Genomic DNA, 26,675 nt, shown 5'->3' on the forward strand with positions numbered 1-26,675 from the left:
TATCATTTAGTTGACGTCTCTTAGACAGTGCTATGGTGCTTGCTATAGAGACGAATTAGTTTGAGAGTGCTTTTCATTTTAGATTGGGATAAGCATCGTATGGATTACTGGCTCGGAGTTTTATGTACAGCTTTTGAATGTCAGGTCTTTAGATTGATTTAATCTAGACATATAAAAGCTGATAATCAATTATATGATAATACTTGCAATTCTATATGCGCATCATTCAATTCTTGTTTTTAGATATAAGCAAAGTATGTTCTTCTTGAGTTTAAGATATCTTTAGTCTTGTCTAGTGGTATTTAGACTGTTTTGGTATTTGCAGATGAGTTCTTACAGTCAAGTGGACCATGCTCCTCACAGTATTCTTTCTGGCTCATCAGAAGGTGGAAAATCTCGGAGGTATAAGTGGTTTACAGCAAGTAGTAGCTCCCTCGCATAATATTTACATCATCTATTTTTATTTTGGCTGTCTAAGTTTGTTTTTGTTCGCACTCAGATACTGTTGCTGTTCATTTGTCTAGAGGTAATAGGGTTGCCCTTGCGCCTGTTGTTCTTGCTTGTATTTATAGAGATATGAGGATGTTACATAATGGAATGGTTAAGCCTGTCGAATCAGGGTCTGGAATTGGTCTGAAGTTCACTATATGCCACTACGATTTAGTGCAAATGTGGGTTTGGGAGAGGATTGTGGAATTGAGGTCAAAGCCAAATGTCATAGAAAGGGGAGACCCTAGAACAGCACGGTGGAATGGAGTCACAAAGTTGAAAGTTTCACAATTTGTGAAGTTTCTTGAAGCTTTTAGACATCTATAAGCTGGTAATCAATTACCAATTATATGATAATACTTGCAATTTTATCTTCGCATCATTCAATTCTTGGTTTTAGATATAAGCAAATAATGTTCTTTTTGACTTTATGATATGTTTAGTCTTATTTAGACCGTTTTGGTTCTTGCAGATGAGTTCCTATAGGCTACAGTCAAGTGGATCATGCTCCTCAGAGTATTCTTCCTGGCTGTTCAGACGGTGGAAAATCTCAGTTGCCTAATAATTGTTTCTGTGTTTGACTGTTCTTAGAAGTGTACCTGTGTTTTGAAGTATAAAAAAGGAGTGTTTGGAGGTACATGGTGGAAGCTCAGATTTTTCAGTAATGCCAGAGTACCCTTCTTGAAGTTGGAGCACAGCCTTCAAAGGATCACTTGTGATATCTATATTAATTATTCGCGAGTTCAGTTGAAGGCCAAGTTGCTGTTCTGGATCACTGGAATTGGTGAATGCTTTCAGTAACGCCGGTACATTAGCTTACAGTATAGTGAGTATGTTAAATGAAATTTAAACTATAGTTCTACTTGTTAGGTTTTACTGTACACATTATCCTCATCAGATGATTATAATCTTGAAAATTTTTGTGTCTCAATTGCTTTAAGATCAAATTGCAAATTAATCCATTTTGGAAAGGTAGATGAGTTAAAGTTGCTAATATTAGTTTTGTACTCCAAATTTGGTGGAAGTTCAGAAAAAAAACACATGATCGAGACAATTATGTGAATGTGGCAATCCCGATAGACTGATCAATTCATTAAATACTACTTGTAGTTAATTAATGAAGCAAATGCTCGGTCAAAGATTGAGGCGTAATGACTCTTTTTGAGGTAATATAATTTTCTTCTTATTTTGATGTCTCTTAAACATTTATTGCCGAAAACTGTGTGACTAAATGTGAAAGAATTAGTTAATAATACCAATCTAAATTATTTGTGTGGAGGATCTCCAATAATTACTTACCCCAATTGGCAGCACAAGGAATACTCGAACAATGACGTTGGAGTTTGACCAACTCGAAAGTTTTGACTACTTTGATACCATCAGTCTCCTTCTATGCCCGGTCTCTTCAGTTCGTTCTCTTGAATTAGGGGTGGCCTAATAATTCCGGTAAGTCCTTTTTCTTATTTAATCCCAAATGAATATACATTTTTTTCTTCCTGCACGTCACATCGCACACATCCCACAAATGAAAGAATTGTTTAACCAAGATTTGTCTTGGATCTGCTAGATTATCATGTGTGTATTTCCATATGATTGTATTATCGACTGGCCACCTTGGTTGGTTCAATTTTGACAAAGGCATGCTATATTGCTCTACTGCCGTCATATCGAGATATAAAGATTCTTCATTATTATCATTTCAGCCGCAGTCGGGCTGGCTTGGGGATATCATGAAACAAAGTGACGGTGCTGCTTGGGTTGGCGAACTTCCAGAATTTTATAGAAGTATGGTTATAGCTGATTATTTAGGTGTAGACAATACATCTGTTTCTGCCTCATTAGAGAGAATAGATGATGAGATTAAAGCTTTGACACAAGATATACCAAGTTATCAGGTAAATGTAAATTTTTGGCTCAGATTTGCAGCTATGTTAAAAATAATATATTTGATTAACGCAAGAGTCATTATTTCATTTTACTATCATTAATTTTTGGTCAAAGTGGGTCTCTCATTTGTGGAACCAAATTTGAGGAAGATGTAGTTTGTGGAACTAATATTATTTTTGCAACTTGAAAACTCTTTGTTTAACACAGTTTAACTTGTAATATTAGTTTAACTTGTAAACTAATATTTGATATCAATGTTGAAGTCAGCCATCGAGGTTCAACCCTTACTCTGGACAGTACTGGATGTTTGCACTCTATGTATGTGATTCCTAACCTTTCTATGTAATTCTCTTTCTTTAGATATTTAGACTCTATGTATGTAATCCCTCTCTCTCTCTTTGCCAACATGTTTCTTATTAATGGAATCCTTAATGGCTTAAAGCTTTAATAAAGGAATTTCTCCCCCAGAATTCAACTTTTTTTTTTAATTTTAATTTCTAGGTTGAGATCCTTTTGAGCATCCTGTTAATACTGCAAGGGCGGTTACCAACAACCATCTGACAAAGATGGCAGATGCATTTTGAGCTACACACAATATGCTTGCATCAAATTATTATAACCAGGCTACCATTTCCGCTGCACTAATTAGACAAGATCGATCGTCACTAGCCAGACGATCAAAATTCACAAACATGCCAGGAAACAACTGGAGTCGCCCACAGGTGAACCAAGCTTCATCTATGAACAGACCGGTGCAGCCTCCTCATGGTCAAACAAGGGAGATTTGGAAGGCAAAACCATCTTAATCGAACTAAAAAATTTTAACGGGTTACAGCACTGATTGTATTTGATATCATATTGTGTGTGGTGGTTGTTTGTATTGTTTTGGTAATTTAACATCACTGATGAAATTGGTAAAAACACAAAAAATAGTAGTAAGAGTGATTGTTTTTAAGGGTTGCCTGTGATTGGTCATAGATAATTCAATTTTACTTAAATTAAATTAAATTAATTTTAAAATTGAGCACTATTGGATAGCCCAGTGATGAGTTTAGCCTCTATTGTCCGGGGACACCGGGTTCGACTCTGGCTGATTTAAAATTTAGGAATGGCTCCAAATTTGTTCTAAAATAATTCCTAAATTTAGGAATGGCTCCTAATTAGTTCTAAAATAATTCCTTTTTTTTAGAGTAACTAAGGATTTGGCAAAAGATTGCCAATGTCTACCTGGCATGACATTTTTAGTTGCCAACCTATTAGAGCTCCATTATTGTCAATGAGTCTACTCAAAGTTGGCTACTATCTCGTTTAGCTAAAAACAAACTATTATCCAAAAACTATATTTAACCTTAACCATTTATGTATTTGAAATAGGTATACAATATTTATTTAGGGGACCTTTTATGGTTGCCAACTATTGGAGTGTATTTTACAAAGAGATTGCAAGAGTGATATGGAGGAGAGAGATAAAATAAAAAACTAATACATACAGTGAGTTGGCAAGACTTAGAACAAGTCCAATAGGTTACCTATCTCATTATCTATTAATAATATAAAATAATGAACCTTGCTAGTGAGTCTTAGTGATTTAGGTAATTTACTTAGAGTGTCAACTCCAATAGCAATCCTTATATGTGTTCTCCTATTATTATTTTAATAACAAATTTGAGAGAGAGAAGAGAGAAAAGGAGGGAAAAGATAAAGAAAGAAGGAGGAAGATGAATTTTTTATTGATAAATGGTGGATAGGTAATGGCTACACGTTACTCTTCGCAACTATTTTAGCAACACTTGTTGGAGATGGTTAACTGCTAGTTATGACGTGAAAAAAAACTGCATATTATAATAGACTCGGGTATTATAATAAATGATTAATCAATCACAAAACTTGAATTATTTTGGGACCAATCAAAGGTCACCCCCATATTTTAGAACAACAATGTTCATTCTTCAACTCGGATTTTAATATATTTTATTATAGTTTATGAATATTAATTGATAGTATCTTATTTTGATTTTATCCGAATTCTTTATAAAATATCGCAAAGTTGATGAGAGTTTTTAGGATTTCGGGGTGATACTACTAGAATTTAGTTAATAGACATCGGTTTTTGGCCGATGTCTTTGTGCATCAGCCTCCGATGTCTAGGTCGGCGATGTTAAAGGTCCTATACAAAGACATCGGCCAAAAACTAATGTCTATGTGACTTTTATCATCGTTTTTTAGCTTAAATACTGATGTCTATCAGCTATTTTTATGATTAAACTACATGATTTAACTGTGCATAATGTAATATTTTCTCTATAACACTAATTTAAACATGCGACTCATAAGGAATTAGATGATATAGACATCGTTTTTTTACGAGTTCCGTTGTCGTAGGCTCTTTTATACATCGGTTATTTGTAATCAACGATGTATATGATGATAATAACATCGTTTTCTTAAAAATTCTGTTGTCTGAGTATGTTTTATACATCAGATGTTTGTAATAACCGATGTATATGGTAAGAATAACCTCAGTTTTTACATAAAAAGTAATGTTAGAGTTGGATTTTACATCAGTTCTTGTTTTAATAAGTGTTGTCTTAAGTGTTTTTTGACATCGTTTGTTGAAATAAAATATGATGTATATTTAGTTTTTTGCCACTAGTTTTCAATCACATGCACATCATAGAACCCAAAATACTATTCATACTCATTCATAGAAACCGCAATACCAATATCCAACATTCAATCATATACAACCAATATACCAAAAAAGCCCAAACTACCAAAATCTAAAGTTATCCAAAAACTCCAAACTAAAATAATCTAGTCAATAATCTAGTCAGCCATCGGCAAAAATCCAAACTCCAAACTCTTTGGCGGCCTGTAAAAGACATATACTTCATGTTAATCATGGCTTAGAAATGAATAAGAAAAATACCAATCAACGCGAACGATAAATAAATAGGTACAGAGAACATATTATACTAATTTCCCATGTACCTGTGAATTTAACTATTTTACATGAACTATCCTCAACAGTACACAATTCATTAAGAAGGGACTCTGACGGGATGGTGATCGTCTGGAAGATAAGGGAGCGCTGAACAAAATATTAATAGCTAATTAATAAATATAATTATTTAAGGAATCCAAGACGTAACCCACATAGCGATCAAAAAGATTCTGGATGATAAACTGAACTTCCCCAGCATCAGCAACACTTTACCTGCATATAAGAAAGAACAGTTGCTTTAATAAAAAGGATTAACAAATGAACACCGCAAATGGAAGACCACAACAATGTAGTCAATAACCAATGTTGGTTCCACATTTTAATTCACAGAAAAGAAACAAACTTGTAGCAAGTCAGCATTATCGCAGCAACGATTGCAGCTTGCTGAATGAAGTTAAAACATAAAAATAATAAAGAATTGATTGCTCACTCACCACTTTCCTCGTCGTCATTTAATGCAGTTTTTTCAAGAAGGCAATCTCCCATTCTCGTAGTGATTCTGAGAATTCTGAATATGCAATCGAATGCAGTTTCCTTCTGTGTCCTGCTTGTATTAAAGCAAGAAGGCATCGGATCATACATCGGATCGAATCAGAGCTTTAGTAATATGGGTATTGACAGAGATAATTTAGCGGGCCATCAGTCTTTTAAGCATTGGATCAACATTTCAAAGACCAGCTGTTGGCTGGCAAAGTCATCCCTGGCCATACCAGGACCCTGGTAGTATAGTATAAGGTATCATATTAACCCTTTTCAAACCGAAGTGACATTTAAAATAGGTTGTTAGAGAGGATGAAGAAGAAACCTGGACGCTGTGTCACCAAGACAATTTGTGCTCTTCTGCAAACTTCAAAGCTGCTTGTTCAGCCAATGTTTTTGAAAGGTGATAATAAAGTTGAGAAGAAAACAAAAGCTCTATCAATATCTTAAAGTTCACAAGCTTGAACCTACTCCCTTCAAGCTATGACTTTCAATCAAATTAGCAATCACAACTAGCCAAGAGACTATATATAAAGAAATGGGTATCTAATTTTCAACTTAAACATCAGAGAAAAGACTAAATTGAGCAAGATAATTGACCCGTGCAGTGTAAATCAACATAGCAAGAAACACAAAAAGAAGAGAAATATATAAATAAAAAGAGAGTGAGAAACAAACCGAGAGATAATTCAGTTGCATTGACAGTGTAATCACGTTGAAGCAACATCTTGACAAGCCATGAAGCTATATATCGAGATTCCCCTGTTACACAAACCAGCTTTCCCTCTCCAGCCATCCTTCACTCTTTTTAACCAACTTTAGCTATAACTATAACTACCCTCTTCTCTTTTTTTGCTAAATAAAACCCCTGTTATTACAACACTAACAAATCATCCTTAACAAAATCATGTCAAAATTGATATATCCTGCTTGTATTAAAGCAAGAATGCATCGGATCATATAAAGTCAGCAACAACAACAAAAACAGTCTGATTTTAATAAACAATTTCTACATAAGTATATGATCTTATGATATTTAATATTTAAGGGACCAGTACTAGCCTAATATCCCACTGGTGATAGAAGATGTTGTATCGAACAGCTGAATAACCCAAATCAAAACAATAGTGCTTGGTAGACCGGAATTGGTCTGGAAAAAGTGGATATAACACATTTCTCAGAAATATAACTGAAAGCACATAAAACTCAATTTCTGAGAATTGTTCATATCGTAGAATTTCTGTGAAATATGTAAATGTACCTGTTTCCTGTAGTCCATATCGTAGAATGCACCTTAAACTATCCTAAAACAAACACAAGTTTAATAGCAATGCCTCAGGCTAAAATCTTAGCATGTCAGCACGGGCCATGGCTTCAGCTTGAGCGATTCTCTGCTTGAATGTGTGTGCCATCCCCTCTGCCTGTGAATAGAGACAGAAGCACTTCAGACTATATGCTCAAGGTAATAGAGAAGAAAATTACAGATGCAACATTAAGAAAAAAATACATATTTGCACATATATCTATTAGAAAGAAAAAAATACAGTTAAGAAGTAACCATTTTCCGAAAATGATATGGCATTTACAGCCCCAATTTGACCATCAAATCTGGCAACATTAGCGTGCAAACAAGCATGTATACAAGATTCAAACAAGAAAACTATAACACATATGAGTTCATAATTTGTTTCAGCATCACACTTGGCTTTTTACATTCCAAATCTTAACAACAGCTCCAGAGGTGCTTATTTCAAGGATGAGACCAACAGGTTGGAAGGCGGCAGATGTATAACCACAACCAAACACATAGCAGCATCAAATCGATTGTTACAGTCCATCCGCGTACTAAAAATTCATCAATATACAACTAAATCACTGCAGTACTCCACACAAAATGAGCCGGAAACAATATACACATAAAAAATTATACAAAATCAAACAAAACCCTAACTAAAAAATAGAAAACTCACTTGGAGAAACTCCAGCTTGTCTTCGAGGTTTTCGAAAGCAGTTCGAATAGCATTAAAAGACTTGGCCTCACGAATAGCCGAATCATCATCCGAAAACCCCTTAACAGAAACAAACCCATTTCCATTCTCCTCATCCCCCAAACCCATTTCTCTTCCGCCCCAAATCTACCCAAAAAAATGATTCACCGCCAAGAATGAGCGGCATCTGCAACAATCGCAGTAAGGGTTCGGAGAGTGCGAGAGTGAGTGGTTGAGTAATGGAGGTGGAATTATAGAGATGAGATGGTAAGTGTAGTTGTCTGGGGGCCGATTGTAGGGTTTGAGATTTGTGATTAGTCTCGTGAGTTATTGCCAGAGAGATTGAGGGAGAGAGAAGTATGTGTTTCTCATTTTTAGGGTTAAAAGAAATTTTGAGAATGAAAATCTGAAAGGGGGGAATATTTTGGTGTTTATTTGGCCTAATTTTGGGGTTAAAAGAATTGGGGGGAATGAAAATTTGACTAAGGGGGAAAGCATACCGGAAATATTTGGGGAGGGACAAAAAAGGGGTTGTCGCGCGGTTTTTGTTTTAATTCAAAGAAGATAGACATCGGTTCTTATATTAACTAATGTCAAAAATGTAATAGATATCGGTTAATTTTTAGCCGATGTTAATACACGCTTTTACATCATGGCCAAAGTCGACCGATGTCTATACCCTGATGTCTATTCTACTTTTTCTAGTAGTATCAAATATCTTAAAATACAATACACAATCTCACAAAAACCATCATTTTATGAAGTCCAAAAAAATTCATCACCATTTGAATACAATCAGATTTTAATATATCTAAAAAAATCTCAATTGAATACCATCGAAATTTGAAATATAATTTAAAATCATGATTGAATACCACCAGATTTTGTAAATAATTTAAAATCCTAAGTGAATATCTAAGATTCTGATAATTTTTGAAAACCGAATTTGAATCCCCTCAAATTTAATGAATGAAATATATCTTTTAAAATCTCAATTAAATATACCCCTAATAAATGTGGTAGATGAAAAAAAATCTTTACAAATCTTTTGAAATCTCAATTAATTATACCCTTAATCAATGCGGTGCATAAAAAAATCCCTTTAAATATCCTATATGAATTGACACCAACCGTGAACATCTCAATTTCCTCAATCCTCAAGAATGCTCAACCCTAGTCATGATCCACAACTATATTTATCGATTTCCTGTATCCATTTTGTCGTCGCCTTGTCAAATTTTTGTTAGCGCATTTTGTCGAACACTTGGTGGAGATGAATGGTTCTCCACCCGTTCCATGTGTAGTTGTTTCACTTTAACAAACTTCTTAAATAATGAAGAGAATTTCGGTAAAAAAAATAATGAAGAAAATGCTCCATTAAATATCGACCACAGAATAGCTTCCATCCTTTTGTTTGAGAAGTGAAATTAAGCAAGTTAAATTTGCTAGTGGTGGATCTGTGACTCCTTGTATGTGGATGGAGTATTTTATGAATAGTGGTAAGGATGTAGAGCATGAAGCATTTCTTGTATTTTGGCTGTTTAGGGGAGGATTCTTTGTACTTGGACTCCTTGTACTTGGACATCTTGTACATGTGCCTTATTTTCAAGACATTGCATTAAAAATTTGTTTCACTAGAAAAAATAGAATGAGATTTCATTAGATAATATAATAAAACAAAGATGAAGAATATAATGCAATGGTTAATCCAACCTCAGCCAGGCCGAGGTCCGCCCCTTGTTACAGAATGCAATGGATAAGCCTGTCGAATTAGGGTCTGGAATTGGTCTCAAGTTCACTACATGGCACTGCGATTTAGTATAAATTAATATTTGGGTTACAAATTTTTGATCACAACATAATAGTGACAACTCACAAGAACATGTATAACCTCGATTAACAAAAATCTCGATAAATTAATAAGGTTTAGTGATTCCGACAACATTAATTATAAAAGTTTTAGTGTACCTTAGAGGGCACCTAATTATAGATTTCATCGATGGGAGATCTCTTCGATCTTTGAAAGTTCATCATCTAATTGAATAACATATTTAGCCATATTTTATACCACAATATAGAATTAGGATCAACATGAAAAATCAAATTTTTTTTCAAAGTAAGTCATGTTGAATCGGGGTAGCTTTTGGTTTTTTGCCTTAGAAAAAATCTTTCCAAGTAAGAGATAGCTCAAAATTGAACCCGGGTAGCTTTTGGTTTTTTGCCTTAGAAATGTATTTATTTGGAATTTTATGAATTGTAGATGTTTTTTATTTTATGAGAAAAATAAGATACTATAGAATCGAGATATGTTTTGAGTTTAAATGCAATGCTCCAAAATCTTATTAATTATAAAAAAAAGTTATAAGAACATAACATATACCGAATAATTTCATAAAATGCATCACTTTATAAATTAAAATATTAAATTTATCACTTTTTGAATATCACGAGATTTTAATAGATTATAAACGATTTAAATTTAATATCACATGATTCTAAAACATAATTTTATACTTGAATGAAAAATCATTTTGATATTTTAAAATAATAAAACTATAATTAGATATCTCAAAAGTATAATACTACAATCTTAAAGATATCAATTAAATACACCTCAATGCCGTGAATATAAATCCCTTTAAATAGCCCGAATGAACGGACACACCCTGCAAAAACGTCAATTTTCTCAATCCCTAGAAATGCTAAACCCTAGTTATGAACCACAACCATTTTGTCACTGCCCTAGACCTTAGACCAATTTCGTTAGCGCATCTTGTCGAAGACTTAGTGGAGATGAATGGTTCTGCACGTGTGTAGTTGTTTTACTTTAACAAGTCTCTTAAATAATGAAGAAAGTGCTCCATTAAATATCGAGATTCGAAGTGTAATGACTCCTTTCAAGGTAATATTTTTTCTTTTTATCATTTAATTGATGTCTCTTAGACAGTGCTATGGTGCTTGCTATTGAGACGAATTAGTTTGAGAGTGCTTTTCATTTTAGATTGGGATGAAGCATCGTATGGATTACTGGCTCGGAGTTTTATGTACAACTTTTGAATGTCAGGTCTTTAGATTGATTTAATCTAGACATATAAAAGCTGATAATCAATTATATGATAATACTTGCAATTCTATATGCGTATCATTCAATTCTTGTTTTTAGATATAAGCAAAGTATGTTCTTCTTGACTTTAAGATATCTTTAGTCTTGTCTAGTGGTATTTAGACTGTTTTGGTATTTGCAGATGAGTTCTTACAGTCAAGTGGACCATGCTCCTCACAGTATTCTTTCTGGCTCATCAGAAGGTGGAAAATCTCGGAGGTATAAGTGGTTTATAGCAAGTAGTAGCTCCCTCGCATAATATTTACATCATCTATTTGTATTTTGGCTGTCTAAGTTTGTTTTTGTTCGCACTCAGATACTGTTGCTGTTCATTTGTCTAGAGGTAATAGGGCTGCCCTTGCGCCTGTTGTTCTTGCTTGTATTTATAGAGATATGAGGGTGTTACATAATGGAATGGTTAAGCCTGTCGAATCAGGGTCTGGAATTGGTCTGAAGTTCACTATATGCCACTACGATTTAGTGCAAATGTGGGTTTGGGAGAGGATTGTGGAATTGAGGTCAAAGCCAAATGTCATAGAAAGGGGAGACCCTAGAACAGCACGGTGGAATGGAGTCACAAAGTTGAAAGTTTCACAATTTGTGAAGTTTCTTGAAACTTTTAGACATCTATAAGCTGGTAATCAATTACCAATTATATGATAATACTTGCAATTTTATCTTCGCATCATTCAATTCTTGGTTTTAGATATAAGCAAATAATGTTCTTTTTGACTTTATGATATGTTTAGTCTTATTTAGACCGTTTTGGTTCTTGCAGATGAGTTCCTATAGGCTACAGTCAAGTGGATCATGCTCCTCAGAGTATTCTTCCTAGCTGTTCAGACGGTGGAAAATCTCAGTTGCGTAATAATTGTTTCTGTGTTTGACTGTTCTTAGAAGTGTACCTGTGTTTTGAAGTATAAAAAAGGAGTGTTTGGAGGTACATGGTGGAAGCTCAGATTTTTCAGGAATGCCAGAGTACCCTTCTTGAAGTTGGAGCACAGCCTTCAAAGGATCACTTGTGATATCTATATTAATTATTCGCGAGTTCAGTTGAAGGCCAAGTTGCTGTTCTGGATCACTGGAATTGGTGAACGCTTTCAGTAATGCCGGTACATTAGCTTACAGTATAGTGAGTATGTTAAATGAAATTTAAACTATAGTTCTACTTGTTAGGTTTTACTGTACACATTATCCTCATCAGATGATTATAATCTTGAAAATTTTTGTGTCTCAATTGCTTTAAGATCAAATTGCAAATTAATCCATTTTGGAAAGGTAGATGAGTTAAAGTTGCTAATATTAGTTTTGTACTCCAAATTTGGTGGAAGTTCAGAAAAAAAACACATGATCGAGACAATTATGTGAATGTGGCAATCCCGATAGACTGATCAATTCATTAAATACTACTTGTAGTTAATTAATGAAGAAAATGCTCGGTCAAAGATTGAGGCGTAATGACTCTTTTTGAGGTAATATAATTTTCTTCTTATTTTGATGTCTCTTAAACATTTATTGCCGAAAACTGTGTGACTAAATGTGAAAGAATTAGTTAATAATACCAATCTAAATTATTTGTGTGGAGGATCTCCATTAATTACTTACCCCAATTGGCAGCACAAGGAATACTCGAACAATGACGTTGGAGTTTGACCAACTCGAGAGTTTTGACTACTTTGATACCATCAGTCTCCTTCTATGCCCCGTCTCTTCAGTTCGTTCTCTTGAATTAGGGGTGGAATAATAATTCCGGTAAGTCCTTTTTCTTATTTAATCCCAAATGAATATACATTTTTTTCTTCCTGCACGTCACATCGCACACATCCCACAAATGAAAGAATTGTTTAACCAAGATTTGTCTTGGATCTGCTAGATTATCATGTGTGTATTTCCATATGATTGTATTATCGACTGGCCACCTTGATTGGTTCAATTTTGACAAAGGCATGCTATATTGCTCTACTGCCGTCATATCGAGATATAAAGATTCTTCATTATTATCATTTCAGCCGCAGTCGGGCTGGCTTGGGGATATCATGAAACAAAGTGACGGTGCTGCTTGGGTTGGCGAACTTCCAGAATTTTATAGAAGTATGGTTATAGCTGATTATTTAGGTGTAGACAATACATCTGTTTCTGCCTCATTAGAGAGAATAGATGATGAGATTAAAGCTTTGACACAAGATATAGCAAGTTTAGCAAGTTATCAGGTACATGTAAATTTTTGGCTCAGATTTGCAGCTATGTTAAAAATAATATATTTGATTAACGCAAGAGTCATTATTTCATTTTACTATCATTAATTTTTGGTCAAAGAGGGTCTCTCATTTGTGGAACCAAATTTGAGGAAGATGTAGTTTGTGGAACTAATATTATTTTTGCAACTTGAAAACTCTTTGTTTAACACAGTTTAACTTGTAATATTAGTTTAACTTGTAAACTAATATTTGATATCAATGTTGAAGTCAGCCATCGAGGTTCAACCCTTACTCGGGACAGTACTGGATGTTTGCACTCTATGTATGTGATTCCTAACCTTTCTATGTAATTCTCTTTCTTTAGATATTTAGACTCTATGTATGTAATCCCTCTCTCTCTCTTTGCCAACATGTTTCTTATTAATGGAATCCTTAATGGCTTAAAGCTTTAATAAAGGCATTTCTCCCCCAGAATTCATCTTTTTTTTTAAATTTTAATTTCTAGGTTGAGATCCTTTTGAGCATCCTGTTAATACTGCAAGGGCGGTTACCAACAACCATCTGACAAAGATGGCAGATGCATTTTGAGCTACACACAATATGCTTGCATCAAATTATTATAACCAGGCTACCATTTTCGCTGCACTAATTAGACAAGATGCGAGACGATCAAAATTCACAAACATGCCAGGAAACAACTGGAGTCGCCCACAGGTGAACCAAGCTTCATCATCACAGCCACAATCACACCAAACTCGGAATTTCAGGAATAATGGACGTTCCAACAATGAAAATATGATCGTTCCAACAATGAAAATATGAACAGACCGGTGCAGCCTCCTCATAGTCAAACAAGGGAGATTTGGAAGGCAAAACCATCTTAATCGAACTAAAAATTTTTAACGGGTTACAGCACTGATTGTATTTGATATCATATTGTGTGTGGTGGTTGTTTGTATTGTTTTGGTAATTTAACATCACTGATGAAATTGGTAAAAACACAAAAAATAGTAGTAAGAGTGATTGTTTTTACGCACAAAATCAGATTTATATGGTAATGGAATCAGTAAAAAAATTTTAAAATTAATTCTTCTAACTAAATTTTATTTAAGTTTAATATAAGTATAAATTAATTTAAATTAAAATAATAAATATTGAAGAGTCATATACAAATATAAAAAATGGCAAGGTGATTGATGATTTTTAAATAATATTTTGATATCGAAAATATATAATTAATGGAGATGAAAATAAATCAGTTAATTATTTATGTGAGGAATTGAGACTTGAAGATGAGTTTTAATTAGATAATGAAAAGGAGTCTCATTAGATGAGTTATAATTGCATTATGAAAGGAGTTTGATTAAATTATACTATTATAAGCTAAAAAATTATAAGTTATGATTAACTTGTATGTGGTTAATATCTTGATAAAATTTAATATAAATATTTTAAGGGTTGCCTGTGATTGGTCATATATAATTCAATTTTACTTAAATTAAATTAAATTAATTTTAAAATTGAGCACTATTGGATAGCCCAGTGATGAGTTTAGCCTCTATTGTCCCGGGACACCGGGTTCGACTCTGGCTGATTTAAAATTTAGGAATGGCTCCAAATTTGTTCTAAAATAATTCCTAAATTTAGGAATGGCTCCTAATTAGTTCTAAAATAATTCATTTTTTTTAGAGTAACTAAGGATTTGGCAAAAGATTGCCAATGTCTACCTGGCATGACATTTTTAGTTGCCAACCTATTAGAGCTCCATTATTGTCAATGAGTCTACTCAAAGTTGGCTACTATCTTGTTTAGCTAAAAACAAACTATTATCCAAAAACTATATTTAACCTTAACCATTTATGTATTTGAAATAGGTATACAATATTTATTTAGGGGACCTTTTATGGTTGCCAACTATTGGAGTGTATTTTACAAAGAGATTGCAAAAGTGATATGAAGGAGAGAGATAAAATAAAAAACTAATACATACAGTGAGTTGGCAAGACTTAGAACAAGTCCAATAGGTTACCTATCTCATTATCTATTAATAATATAAAATAATGAACCTTGCTAGTGAGTCTTAGTGATTTAGGTAATTTACTTAGAGTGTCAACTCCAATAGCAATCCTTATATGTGTTCTCCTATTATTATTTTAATAACAAATTTGAGAGAGAGAAGGGAGAAAAGGAGGGAAAAGATAAAGAAAGAAGGAGGAAGATGAATTTTTTATTGATAAATAGTGGATAGGTAATGGCTACACGTTACTCTTCGCAACTATTTTAGCAACACTTGTTGGAGATGGTTAACTGCTAGTTATGACGTGAAAAAAAACTGCATATTATAATAGCCAGGCCGAGGTCCGCCCCTTGTTACAGAATGCAATGGATAAGCCTGTCGAATTAGGGTCTGGAATTGGTCTCAAGTTCACTATATGGCACTGCGATTTAGTATAAATTAATATTTGGGTTACAAATTTTTGATCACAATATAATAGTGACAACTCACAAGAACATGTATAACCTCGATTAACAAAAATCTCGATAAATTAATAAGGTTTAGTGATTCCGACAACATTAATTATAAAAGTTTTAGTGTACCCTAGAGGGCACCTAATTATAGATTTCATCGATGGGAGATCTCTTCGATCTTTGAAAGTTCATCATCTAATTGAATAACATATTTATCCATATTTTATACCACAATATAGAATTAGGATCAACATGAAAAATCAAATTTTTTTTCAAAGTAAGTCATGATTGAATCGGGGTAGCTTTTGATTTTTTGCCTTAGAAAAAATCTTTCCAAGTAAGAGATAGCTCAAAATTGAACCCGGGTAGCTTCTGGTTTTTTGCCTTAGAAATTTTTTGCATTTTGAGCTACACACAATATGCTTGCATCAAATTATTATAACCAGGCTACCATTTCCGCTGCACTAATTAGACAAGATCGATTGTCACTAGGGAGACGATCAAAATTCACAAACATGCCATGAAACAACTGGAGTCGCCCACAGGTGAACCAAGCTTCATCATCACAGTCACAATCACACCAACCTCGGAATTTCAGGAATAATGGACGTTCCAACAATGAAAATATGAACGTTCCAACAATGAAAATATGAACAGACCGGTGCAGCCTCCTCATTGTCAAACAAGGGAGATTTGGAAGGCAAAACCATCTTAATAATTAAAAAATTTTAACGGGTTACAGCAGTGATTGTATTTGATATCATATTGTGTGTGGTGGTTGTTTGTATTGTTTTGGTAATTTATCATCACTGATGAAATTGGTAAAAACACGAAAAATAGTAGTAAGAGTGATTGTTTTTAAGCACAAAATCAGATTTATATGGTAATGGAATCAGTAAAAAAATTTTAAAATTAATTCTTCTAACTAAATTTTATTTAAGTTTAATATAAGTATAAATTAATTTAAATTAAAATAATAAATATTGATGAGTCATATACAAATATAAAAAATGGCAAGGTGATTGATGATTTTTAAATAATATTTTGATATCGAAAATATATAATTAATGGAGATGAAAATAAATCAGTTAATTATTTATGTGAGGAATTGAGACTTGAAGGTGAGTTTTAATTAGATAATGAAAAGGAGTCTGATTAGATGAGTTATAATTGCATTATGAAAGGAGTTTGATTAAATTATACTATTATAAGCTAAAAAATTATAAGTTAAGTTATGATTAACTTGTATGTGGTTAATATCTTGATAAAATTTAATATAAATATTTTAAGGGTTGCCTGTGATTGGTCATAGATAATTCAATTTTACTTAAATTAAATTAAATTAATTTTAAAATTGAGCACTATTGGATAGCCCAATGATGAGTTTAGCCTCTATTGTCCCGGGACACCCGGTTCGACTCTGGCTGATTTAAAATTTAGATATGGCTCCAAATTTGTTCTAAAATAATTCCTAAATTTAGGAATGGCTCCTAATTAGTTCTAAAATAATTCCCTTTTTTTAGAGTAACTAAGGATTTGGCAAAAGATTGCCAATGTCTACCTGGCATGACATTTTTAGTTGCCAACCTATTAGAGCTCCATTATTGTCAATGAGTCTACTCAAAGTTGGCTACTATCTCGTTTAGCTAAAAACAAACTATTATCCAAAAACTATATTTAACCTTAACCATTTATGTATTTGAAATAGGTATACAATATTTATTTAGGGGACCTTTTATGGTTGCCAACTATTGGAGTATATTTTACAAAGAGATTGCAAAAGTGATATGGAGGAGAGAGATAAAATAAAAAACTAATACATACAGTGAGTTGCCAAGACTTAGAACAAGTCCAATGGGTTACCTATCTCATTATCTATTAATAATATAAAATAATGAACCTTGCTGGTGAGTCTTAGTGATTTAGGTAATTTACTTAGAGTGTCAACTACAATAGCAAGCAATCCTTATATGTGTTCTCCTATTATTATTTTAATAACAAATTTGAGAGAGAGAAGGGAGAAAAAGAGGGAAAAGATAAAGAAAGAAGGAGGAAGATGAATTTTTTATTGATAAATAGTGGATAGTTAATGGCTACACGTTACTCTTTGAAACTATTTTAGCAACACTTGTTGGAGATGGTTAACTGCTAGTTATGACGTGAAAAAAAACTGCATATTATAATAGACTCGGGTATTATAATAAATGATTAATCAATCACAAAACTTGAATTATTTTGGGACCAATCAAAGGTCACCCCATATTTTAGAACAACAATGTTCATTCTTCAACTCGGATTTTAATATATTTAATTATAGTTTATGAATATTAATTGATAGTATCTTATTTTGATTTTATCCGAATTCTTTATAAAATATCGCAAAGTTGATGAGAGTTTTTAGGATTTAAGCAGAATGTTTCAAACTCTTATGGATTTGAGGGTGATATCAAATATCTTAAAATACAATACACGATCTCACAAAAACCATCATTTTATGAAGTCCAAAAAAATTCATCACCATTTGAATACAATCAGATTTTAATATATGTAAAAAAATCTCAATTGAATACCATCGAAATTTGAAATATAACTTAAAATCATGATTGAATACCACCAGATTTTGTAAATAATTTAAAATCCTAAGTGAATATCTAAGATTCTCATAATTTTTGAAAACCGAATTTGAATCCCCTCAAATTTAATGAATGAAATATATCTTTTAAAATCTCAATTAAAATATACCCCTAATAAATGTGGTAGATGAAAAAAAAATCTTTAAAAATCTTTTGAAATCTCAATTAATTATACCCCTAATCAATGCGGTGCATAAAAAAATCCCTTTAAATATCCTATATGAATTGACACCAACCGTGAACATCTCAATTTCCTCAATCCTCAAGAATGCTCAACCCTAGTCATGATCCACAACTATATTTATCGATTTCATGTATCCATTTTGTCGTCGCCTTGTCAAATTTTTGTTAGCGCATTTTGTCGAACACTTAGTGGAGATGAATGGTTCTCCACCCGTTCCATGTGTGGTTGTTTCACTTTAACAAACTTCTTAAATAATGAAGAGAATTTCGGTAAAAAAAATAATGAAGAAAATGCTCCATTAAATATCAACCACAGAATAGCTTCCATCCTTTTGTTTGAGAAGTGAAATTAAGCAAGTTAAATTTGCTAGTGGTGGATCTGTGACTCCTTGTATGTGGATGGAGTATTTTATGAATAGTGGTAAGGATGTAGAGCATGAAGCATTTCTTGTATTTTGGCTGTTTAGGGGAGGATTTTGTAATGTTGCTGTTCATTTGTCTAGAGGTAATAGGGTTGCTCTTGCGTCCGTTGTTCTTGCATGTATTTTTAGAGATACTAATTTATTACCCGTGTCATGCACCGGTGATTCATAATTTTTGTAATTTTATTATTTATTTCTCAAATTTAATTGAAATACAATTCGATTATACTAACCGGATTTTTGAAAAGGATATTTAATTATATAAAAGATAATAGGTTTAGTTAAAAAGAAAAATTAATTATATAAGAAGGCCCATAATTCGGCTCAAGTACTGACCGATCAAATTTTTAATGTTTCATTTTTAATAATACAGTATAAAAGTATTGATGATGGTGTTGCCAGGGACGGACCCGGTTTTGTAAAACTGCCAGGGCTGGACCAATTGTTTTGTACCAACGTTGTAAGATTTAATAAGTCACCCAACGAAATGATGTCCTGACATCCCAATGTTTTTTTTGTTAGTTTTCAAGTACCATTGTAAATGAGTGCTAAGATTAGTAGCCCCCGATGCAAGTCGAACAATATCCTCAAATGATGTCAAATTTGAGATATTGAAAAAATTGTGTATTTCAGTAATATTATCTTAGTGACGTCTTACAACACTTGGACATCTTGTACATGTGCCTTATTTTCAAGACATTGCATTAAAAATTTGTTTCACTAGAAAAAATAGAATGAGATTTCATTAGATAATATAATAAAACAAAGATGAAGAACATAATGCAATGGTTAATCCAACCTCAGCCAGGCCGAGGTCCGCCCCTTGTTACAGAATGCAATGGATAAGCCTGTCGAATTAGGGTCTGGAATTGGTCTCAAGTTCACTATATGGCACTGCCATTTAGTATAAATTAATATTTGGGTTACAAATTTTTGATCACAACATAATAGTGACAACTCACAAGAACATGTATAACCTCGATTAACAAAAATCTCGATAAATTAATAAGGTTTAGTGATTCCGACAACATTAATTATAAAAGTTTTAGTGTACCTTAGAGGGCACCTAATTATAGATTTCATCGATGGGAGATCTCTTCGATCTTTGAAAGTTCATCATCTAATTGAATAACATATTTATCCATATTTTATACCACAATATAGAATTAGGATCAACATGAATAATCAAATTTTTTTTCAAAGTAAGTCATGATTGAATCGGGGTAGCTTTTGGTTTTTTTCCTTAGAAAAAATCTTTCCAAGTAAGAGATAGCTCAAAATTGAACCCGGGTAGCTTTTGGTTTTTTACCTTAGAATTTTTTTTTCGAAGTAAGAGATAGCTTAAAATTGAACCCTGGTAGCTTTTGGTTTTTTGCCTTGGAAATTTTTTTTCGAAGTAAGTCATGATTGAACCGGGGTAACTTTTGCTTTTTTGCCTAAAAAAAAATTTCTCAAGTAAGAGATAGCTCAAAATTGAACCCGGGTAGCTTTTGGTTTTTTGCCTTCGAAATTTTTTTCGAAGTAAGTCATGATTGAACCGGGGTAGCTTTTGTTTTTTTTGCCTTAAGAAAAAAAATTCCAAGTAAGAGATAGCTCAAAATTGAACCCGGGTAGCTTTTGGTTTTTTACCTTGAAATATTTTTTTCCAAGTAAGTCATGATTGAACCGGGGTAGCTTTTATATTTTTGCCTTGGAAATTTTTTTTCCATGTAAGAGATAGCTCAAAATTGAACCCGGGTAGCTTTTGGTTTTTTGCCTTGGATAAAATTTTCCAAGTAAGATATTGCTCATGATTGAACCGGGGTAGCTTTTGTTTTTTTGCCTTCGAAATTTTATTTCCAAGTAAGAGATAGCTCATGATTTAACCCGGGTAGGTTTTGCTTTTTTTGCCTTGGAAAATTTTTTCCAAGTATGATTGCTTGGTGCGGACTAGTATGATGATGGCTTAGTCTGGACTCGCCTAAGTCAGGACTAGTATGGTTCCTTCGATCCTGTACCCAGAGTCCCTAATAACTTTTTTTTTTCTTTTTAGCAGCTCATGGATCATGTTCCTTAGGCTTGTCTGATCCTCATTATTTTCATCGTCTGAGATCAGCCCTGGGTTTGCTCATTCCTAGACCGCTTGGAGCGGGACTTGCTCATAAGCCTTTATTCTTCTAGCTGGATCCTTCTTTAAATTTTCTGCTCTAGCTTTTCTTCTTCTTCCCTCCAGATGCGTTCTTTTTTTTTTTTGCCAGGATCTTTTGCCTTGTGGCATCACTTTCTCTCTGCTTCTTTTTCCTTACTTTGTCACCAATCCAGTCAAAGACGGAACCCCGGGATTGGCGGAAATTTTAAAAATATTAAATCAATATAAGCTTTAAATATATCATATTTTTAGTCAAAATGCCATGAGATATCTTAAAATTATAGTCATATATTTCAAGAAATATTTCGTCAAAAAAAGAAAAGAAAATACCATCTAATACAATCTATTTTTTCGGAAAAAGAAAAATAATGCAATCTTAAAAATGTAAATTAAATACCTAAAAATATGGTGAATAATACTCCCTTTAAATATCTCATCTGAATTGACACACCCTCTAAACATGTCATGCGCCTGAATCCCTAGAAATGCTAAACCCTAGTTAAGATCCACAATCATGTTTATCTATTTCCCGTATCTCTTTTGTCGCCGCCTTATCAAATTTTCGTTAGCTCTCTTGTTGAACACTTGGTGGAGGTGAATGGTTCTCCACCTGATCCATGTTTAATTGTTTCACTTTAACAAAAGCTTCTTAAACAATGAAGAAAATGCTCCATTAAATACCAAAATTCGAGGCGTAACGACTCCTTTAAAGGTAATATGTTTTACTATCATTTAATTGACGTCTCTTAAATAGTGCTATGGTGCTTATTAGAGAGACTAAGAATTAGTTGATAATTTTTCTTGAGCAAAATTGATATCGTGATTTAGTGCGGAGAGGATTGAGACTGCTTTTCGTTTTATGTACAACTTATGAATCTCAGGATAGTACGGTTAGCGTGGTTGTTTTCTATGCTTGGCCACTTTAGATTGATTATCAATTATATGATGATATTTGCAATTCTATATGCGCATCATTCAATTCTTGTTATTAGATATAAGCAAAGAATTTTCTTCTTGACATTAAGATATCTTTAGTCTTGTGTGGTGGTATTCAGACCGTTTTGGTATTTGCAGTATATCTTTAGTTTTGATGCTTTGTTGAGTTTGGTAATTAAGTTGAGTATATATGTATAGTCTTTAACTTGAACAATCTAAGGCATATTTATAAAGCTGTAATTAATTATTATTGTTGCTTTTCTAAAGGAACATAAAACAAATCATTCTCATTTATTTCTTGTTTTTAAACAGCTATAATTAAATAATTAAGTGAGCTTACGACGCGTAGTTGCGACGGAACGTAAACCATTTTATTTTCATTTTGTTTTGTATTTTAGCTAAATATGTTAACTTATGGCGATTTAGTTACGACGGAAAAATAAAACATATCATTCTCATTTATTTTCCATTTTTAAACAGCTATAATTAAATAATTACATAACCGGTGTATACCTCTATTTACTTCGATAAGGTAAGAATCGTGTGAATTGACCCTACGATGATGATATGAGTTCAAAATCCTTTGTCTTGTATGTCCTTTGTTATTGATTATGTATTTTATGGTTTGATTTTTGTGATTCATTTATAACTAGATATAAAAGGCTTTATATTAAAGCTTTTTATATATTCTGTTTAACTTATTGTGTTCCTATTGAGGGAGTGCCATAGTTGATGGTTTTTTTATCGTATATTGTGATTTTTTTGTCGTTAATTAAAAATTGTGTCATTTCAGTTGACTTTGTTTCCTCCTTTTTTCTTCTCCATCTTTATTTTCTCCCTTTGTGCGGATCTTGTGTCTTTTATTTGGGTTTTCTTTTCGGTCATTGAAGTTTTATTGACTAAATTTTTAGGGCCATCTCAGCATGACCTTTAGTTAATCAATTGATTTGTGTTAATCAATTGATTTGTATTAATCAATCAAAAGATACAACAACATTTTTTCTGTTATAACGGCTCTGTCCTTCTACATCGTATACATCCATCTATGAGTAAACTCCAAGTTGAATTGTAGGCTTGCCACCTTTCCTTTCAAAAAATAATCGCTAGAAATAATAGTACTAATGGTTATTTTATTTGTCTTCTTGATTTATTCTGATCAATTTGAACAACATAATAGTTCCCAATATATTTTCTACATGTCGATCGACAACATTACTTCACGACAACTAATTTGACTTGTCGATAAGTATAGTTCACGACAACTAATATTGACTTATCGACATCTCCACTTCATGATAGGATAAATGGACTTCGCTACAAGTGACGTCGCGATATCATATTATGAGTTCGCTATATTAGACATCACGGTAACAATCCTAAACTTTGTGGGAGATGACATCACCGTAGACTGGAGAGATTCTGCGATAGACATCCTGATAGGATTTCGAACACTTGTCGATATCTTGAGTTTGTGATAAACAAAACTAGAGTTCTCGACATGTAATGCATCTGTTACTTGTCGTTGAAGACAGGTAATGCATCTGTTACTTGTCGATAACTTACGTAAATTTCTTTCGCTTCACAAAATTTATTCACTCCAAACATTATTATTGAATCTTGAGACATGACCAAGAAATGATCTTCTTCAAAAAAATTGTTTAGTGCAACCCTTTTTCCCTGTGATGAAAAATATACTAGTAATGTATTGTACATCTTTTTATGGACTTCGCAAAGGAGTCATAGTGACAAAGAATTGTTATCATATTAGACATTACTTGCACAACAAATCAAATATAGAGTGTTATTATAGTAAAAAAAAAATTGTCATAATGTTATACCTTATCTTTGTTGCAAGGGTTTTTCCGATATAGCAATAAATATTTGATAAAATCCGCATGTATATTCTTGAGATATAACACAAACTAATTATAGGGTGATAATTTTGGAAAAAGGTAGTAATTTTTCGTGCTTCAAAGAAAATCTTAATTTAAACTTAATATTCTTTTCTTTTGACAATTACAAATAACTGGAACAAGTTTTTTATACTAATTGTATACTAAATTTTAAAATGAGATTACAAAATAGTTTAACTATATATCATAACATAGTTTATCAATAAATTTCTCATGCTAAGAATTTGCTCAAAATCAATATTTGATCTTTTGATTATTTTATGGAGGAACCATATTTTACTTAGATAGTTTAAGTTTGGTTAGAGAAACAATATTTAATGAATTATTTATATTTTTTATGCTAGGTGGGCTGTTAGGTGGGCTTTTAGTTGTGAACGTGTGTTTTCTCAAGCACATAGATAATATAACTATTTTGTCTCCATGTAATATAGTAGGCCCATTATAGTAGGCCCATTAGGGTACTAATTATAATAAATATATATAAGAAGAAAGATAATCCTAGTTGTGTCTAGCCACCACGATCTTTCAGCTATATATAATAATCGCAAGCTTGTTCCTCTTCATTTGGTTGCTGCTCGAAAGGAGATTGTTGCTGCTTGAAAGGAGATTAATCTTCTGCTATACATTCACAGGTATTCATAATCTAATTATGGTATACCACTTAATTTATATATTTGATAATTTTGTGTGAGTTCTTCATTTAAATCAGCCTTTTCATTGATATTAAAATTGATTTACTCATCTATGTGAATTTAATGTGTCTTAGACCAGATTAATAGTATTGTAAATAATTTATGAACCGGAATGATTTCTTAGCTTATTCTACCAACGATCTACATTTAAATATTATTGGCTTCTATAGTGCCTCTTTAGTATATATTACCTCATGGGAAAATATGCATTTTTTGCTCCCATCAACTGGCTGGTCTAGCTAAAATTAAAAACTAAATTGTATTGTATGAGGCTATAATTAACTGTATATTAAATCCCCTATTTAGGTATCATGTGTTTAGTACTATTTAGGTATTATATGTTCACTAGGCTCTTAATGAAGTATGAAGAAAAACATTAAATTCTTAGCAATATTCTTTTTATAATACCGTATTATAATAGTAGTCCACAGAAGTGTCAAGTATCTTATTAATTATTTATTTCTTAGAGCATTTTATCATTTAGTGATTATACACCAATATGTCTTTCTCCTTGTCCAAGGCTTAAAGTGCTTGACACCATCATCATGTGATATGTCATACCGACAACATGAAGGAGTCGTAAATTCATGTATTTTTATTAACAGAATATTTTCACTAATGTTTTCTTATACCCGTGTATATGCTCATCATTTTCATGAGATCATCTCATAAATACCGTATTATCGTAAAATATAATATAAATAATAAACAAAATTATATGTCAAATTATGGCTTGAACTTAATTGAAAAGATTATGATAAGAGTTGGTTGTAAGCCAAAAAGGTCAGGTGTCTTACTAGTTTGATGTACTAGTTATCTATTCAATCTAAAATTGCTACATATTTAAAATCTCAATCTAGTATGGTAAGGTTTGAACCAAGATTAATATATTCGCTCTAGTACAATTAAAGTTACCTTTTTATGGGTTGAGTTGATGCATGTTGTTGATATAAAATATAATCATAATAGACTTTTCTTTTAACATCTTAGATTTGGAAAAATTGTATATGTGAGCACTCTTTGGTTATGATCTCAATATTTTGTGTTCCCTCTTATTTCTTGTATTCTCAAATTTATTTGTTTCTTGTAATTTCATAATTTGGTATGTAACACAAACTTACTAGACAGATAGGCACACATGATCCAGTGTAGAAGAATGAATTTTCAGGATATGAACTTCTTTCTAAAGCAACTCCCTCATATAATCTAATATCATAAAAAATTGTGAACATACTCATAGATAATTACTTCAACAAATTACGAGTTATGCTTTCAACCTAAGAGCAAGTCCAACAATTTAACTATATGAGCTCCTAAGCTCAAGTATAGGGAATGTGAAATAAAATACTGCTCCAACAATGTGACAGGGATTCCCTAAATCCGTGTAACACTAGTTAGGTCATATTTTTTTGGTAATGAGTAATCATTCCCTATTTCATTTTTTCGAAAAAAATTCAATTTCACGGGGTCCATGTCGGAGACAACGAGGCAGTTGTTACACCATTCGTGTAGAGAGCCTCCACAACAAGGAGGCGACGATCAACCATCCACTCCCAAGATTCATATTGATCAATCGATCTCAGCACGCTTTGCCAGCTCCCTCCCCGTGTCCTCTAGCGCTCCTGTCCAGAGCGAAGAGTGGGCGAAAAAGGGCCGCCGAAGCTATTTGTTGTTTTTGGCGGATGGCTTACTACAAGGGTTGGATCGGATGTCAACCAAGATCCTCAATCGCCACACTTTGGCTAGATTCAAAATTGGCCAGAGGTTCGATATGAGGAAAGAGTTTCTTTGCAACCCCTTTCTAGTGTGGAACATGGTTTTCAAGTGGTTTTAGATATGGAGGAGTACTTATGGGTGCCAACAACTATCTTATCTTTATCAATAGAATTATGAATAAAAGTTTCCATGAGCAGTAAGTATCGGATATCCCCTTATTTTCTAATAAAAAGTTTGATCCGTTTTACGGAGAAAGTCTATGGTTCGAGTCCGTATATCCCTAGAGCCCTAAAAAATGAAAACAAAATAAATTGTATGAATTGTATAATTGGAATTTCCCCATTCTAGTTTGTTGCTTGAAATAGAATTTCTTATTTCGAAGTGAAATGTCTCAAAAAAATAAAAATAGTGGTCAGGAAGGTTATAATAGCCAA

The 26,675-nt window shown here is 32.7% G+C and overlaps 1 protein-coding gene across 2 annotated transcripts; it reads right to left on the bottom strand.

Annotated features, from left to right (window-relative positions):
• Positions 1–5,094: 5,094 nt before the first annotated feature.
• Positions 5,095–8,246, bottom strand: LOC135150894 (plastid division protein PDV1-like). 2 transcript variants are annotated; one of them, XM_064088528.1, is made up of 5 exons: positions 7,831–8,246; positions 7,122–7,281; positions 6,186–6,728; positions 5,815–6,097; positions 5,095–5,593 (listed from the first exon to the last, which is right to left on the bottom strand). In XM_064088528.1, the coding sequence occupies exons 1-2, from the start codon at positions 7,975–7,977 to the stop codon at positions 7,201–7,203; spliced, it is 228 nt and encodes a 75-aa protein (XP_063944598.1). In that variant the 5' UTR covers positions 7,978–8,246; the 3' UTR covers positions 5,095–5,593; positions 5,815–6,097; positions 6,186–6,728; positions 7,122–7,200. The 2 variants fall into 2 exon arrangements, with proteins under 2 accessions (XP_063944598.1, XP_063944597.1); XM_064088527.1 differs by having other exon boundaries at positions 6,186–7,281.
• Positions 8,247–26,675: the final 18,429 nt, after the last annotated feature.

The sequence above is a fragment of the Daucus carota genome, chromosome 2 (genome assembly GCF_001625215.2).
Source record: "Daucus carota subsp. sativus chromosome 2, DH1 v3.0, whole genome shotgun sequence".
Taxonomy (NCBI): Eukaryota; Viridiplantae; Streptophyta; class Magnoliopsida; order Apiales; family Apiaceae; genus Daucus; species Daucus carota.

Excerpts from the sequence above, each read along its gene's own strand:
- LOC135150894 (XM_064088528.1), bottom strand. The coding sequence starts at position 7,977 with ATGGGTTTGGGGGATGAGGAGAATGGAAATGGGTTTGTTTCTGTTAAG. Across the intron at positions 7,282-7,830 it reads ACAAGCTGGAGTTTCTCCAA|GCAGAGGGGATGGCACACAC; the intron begins GTGAGTTTTCTA and ends CTCTATTCACAG.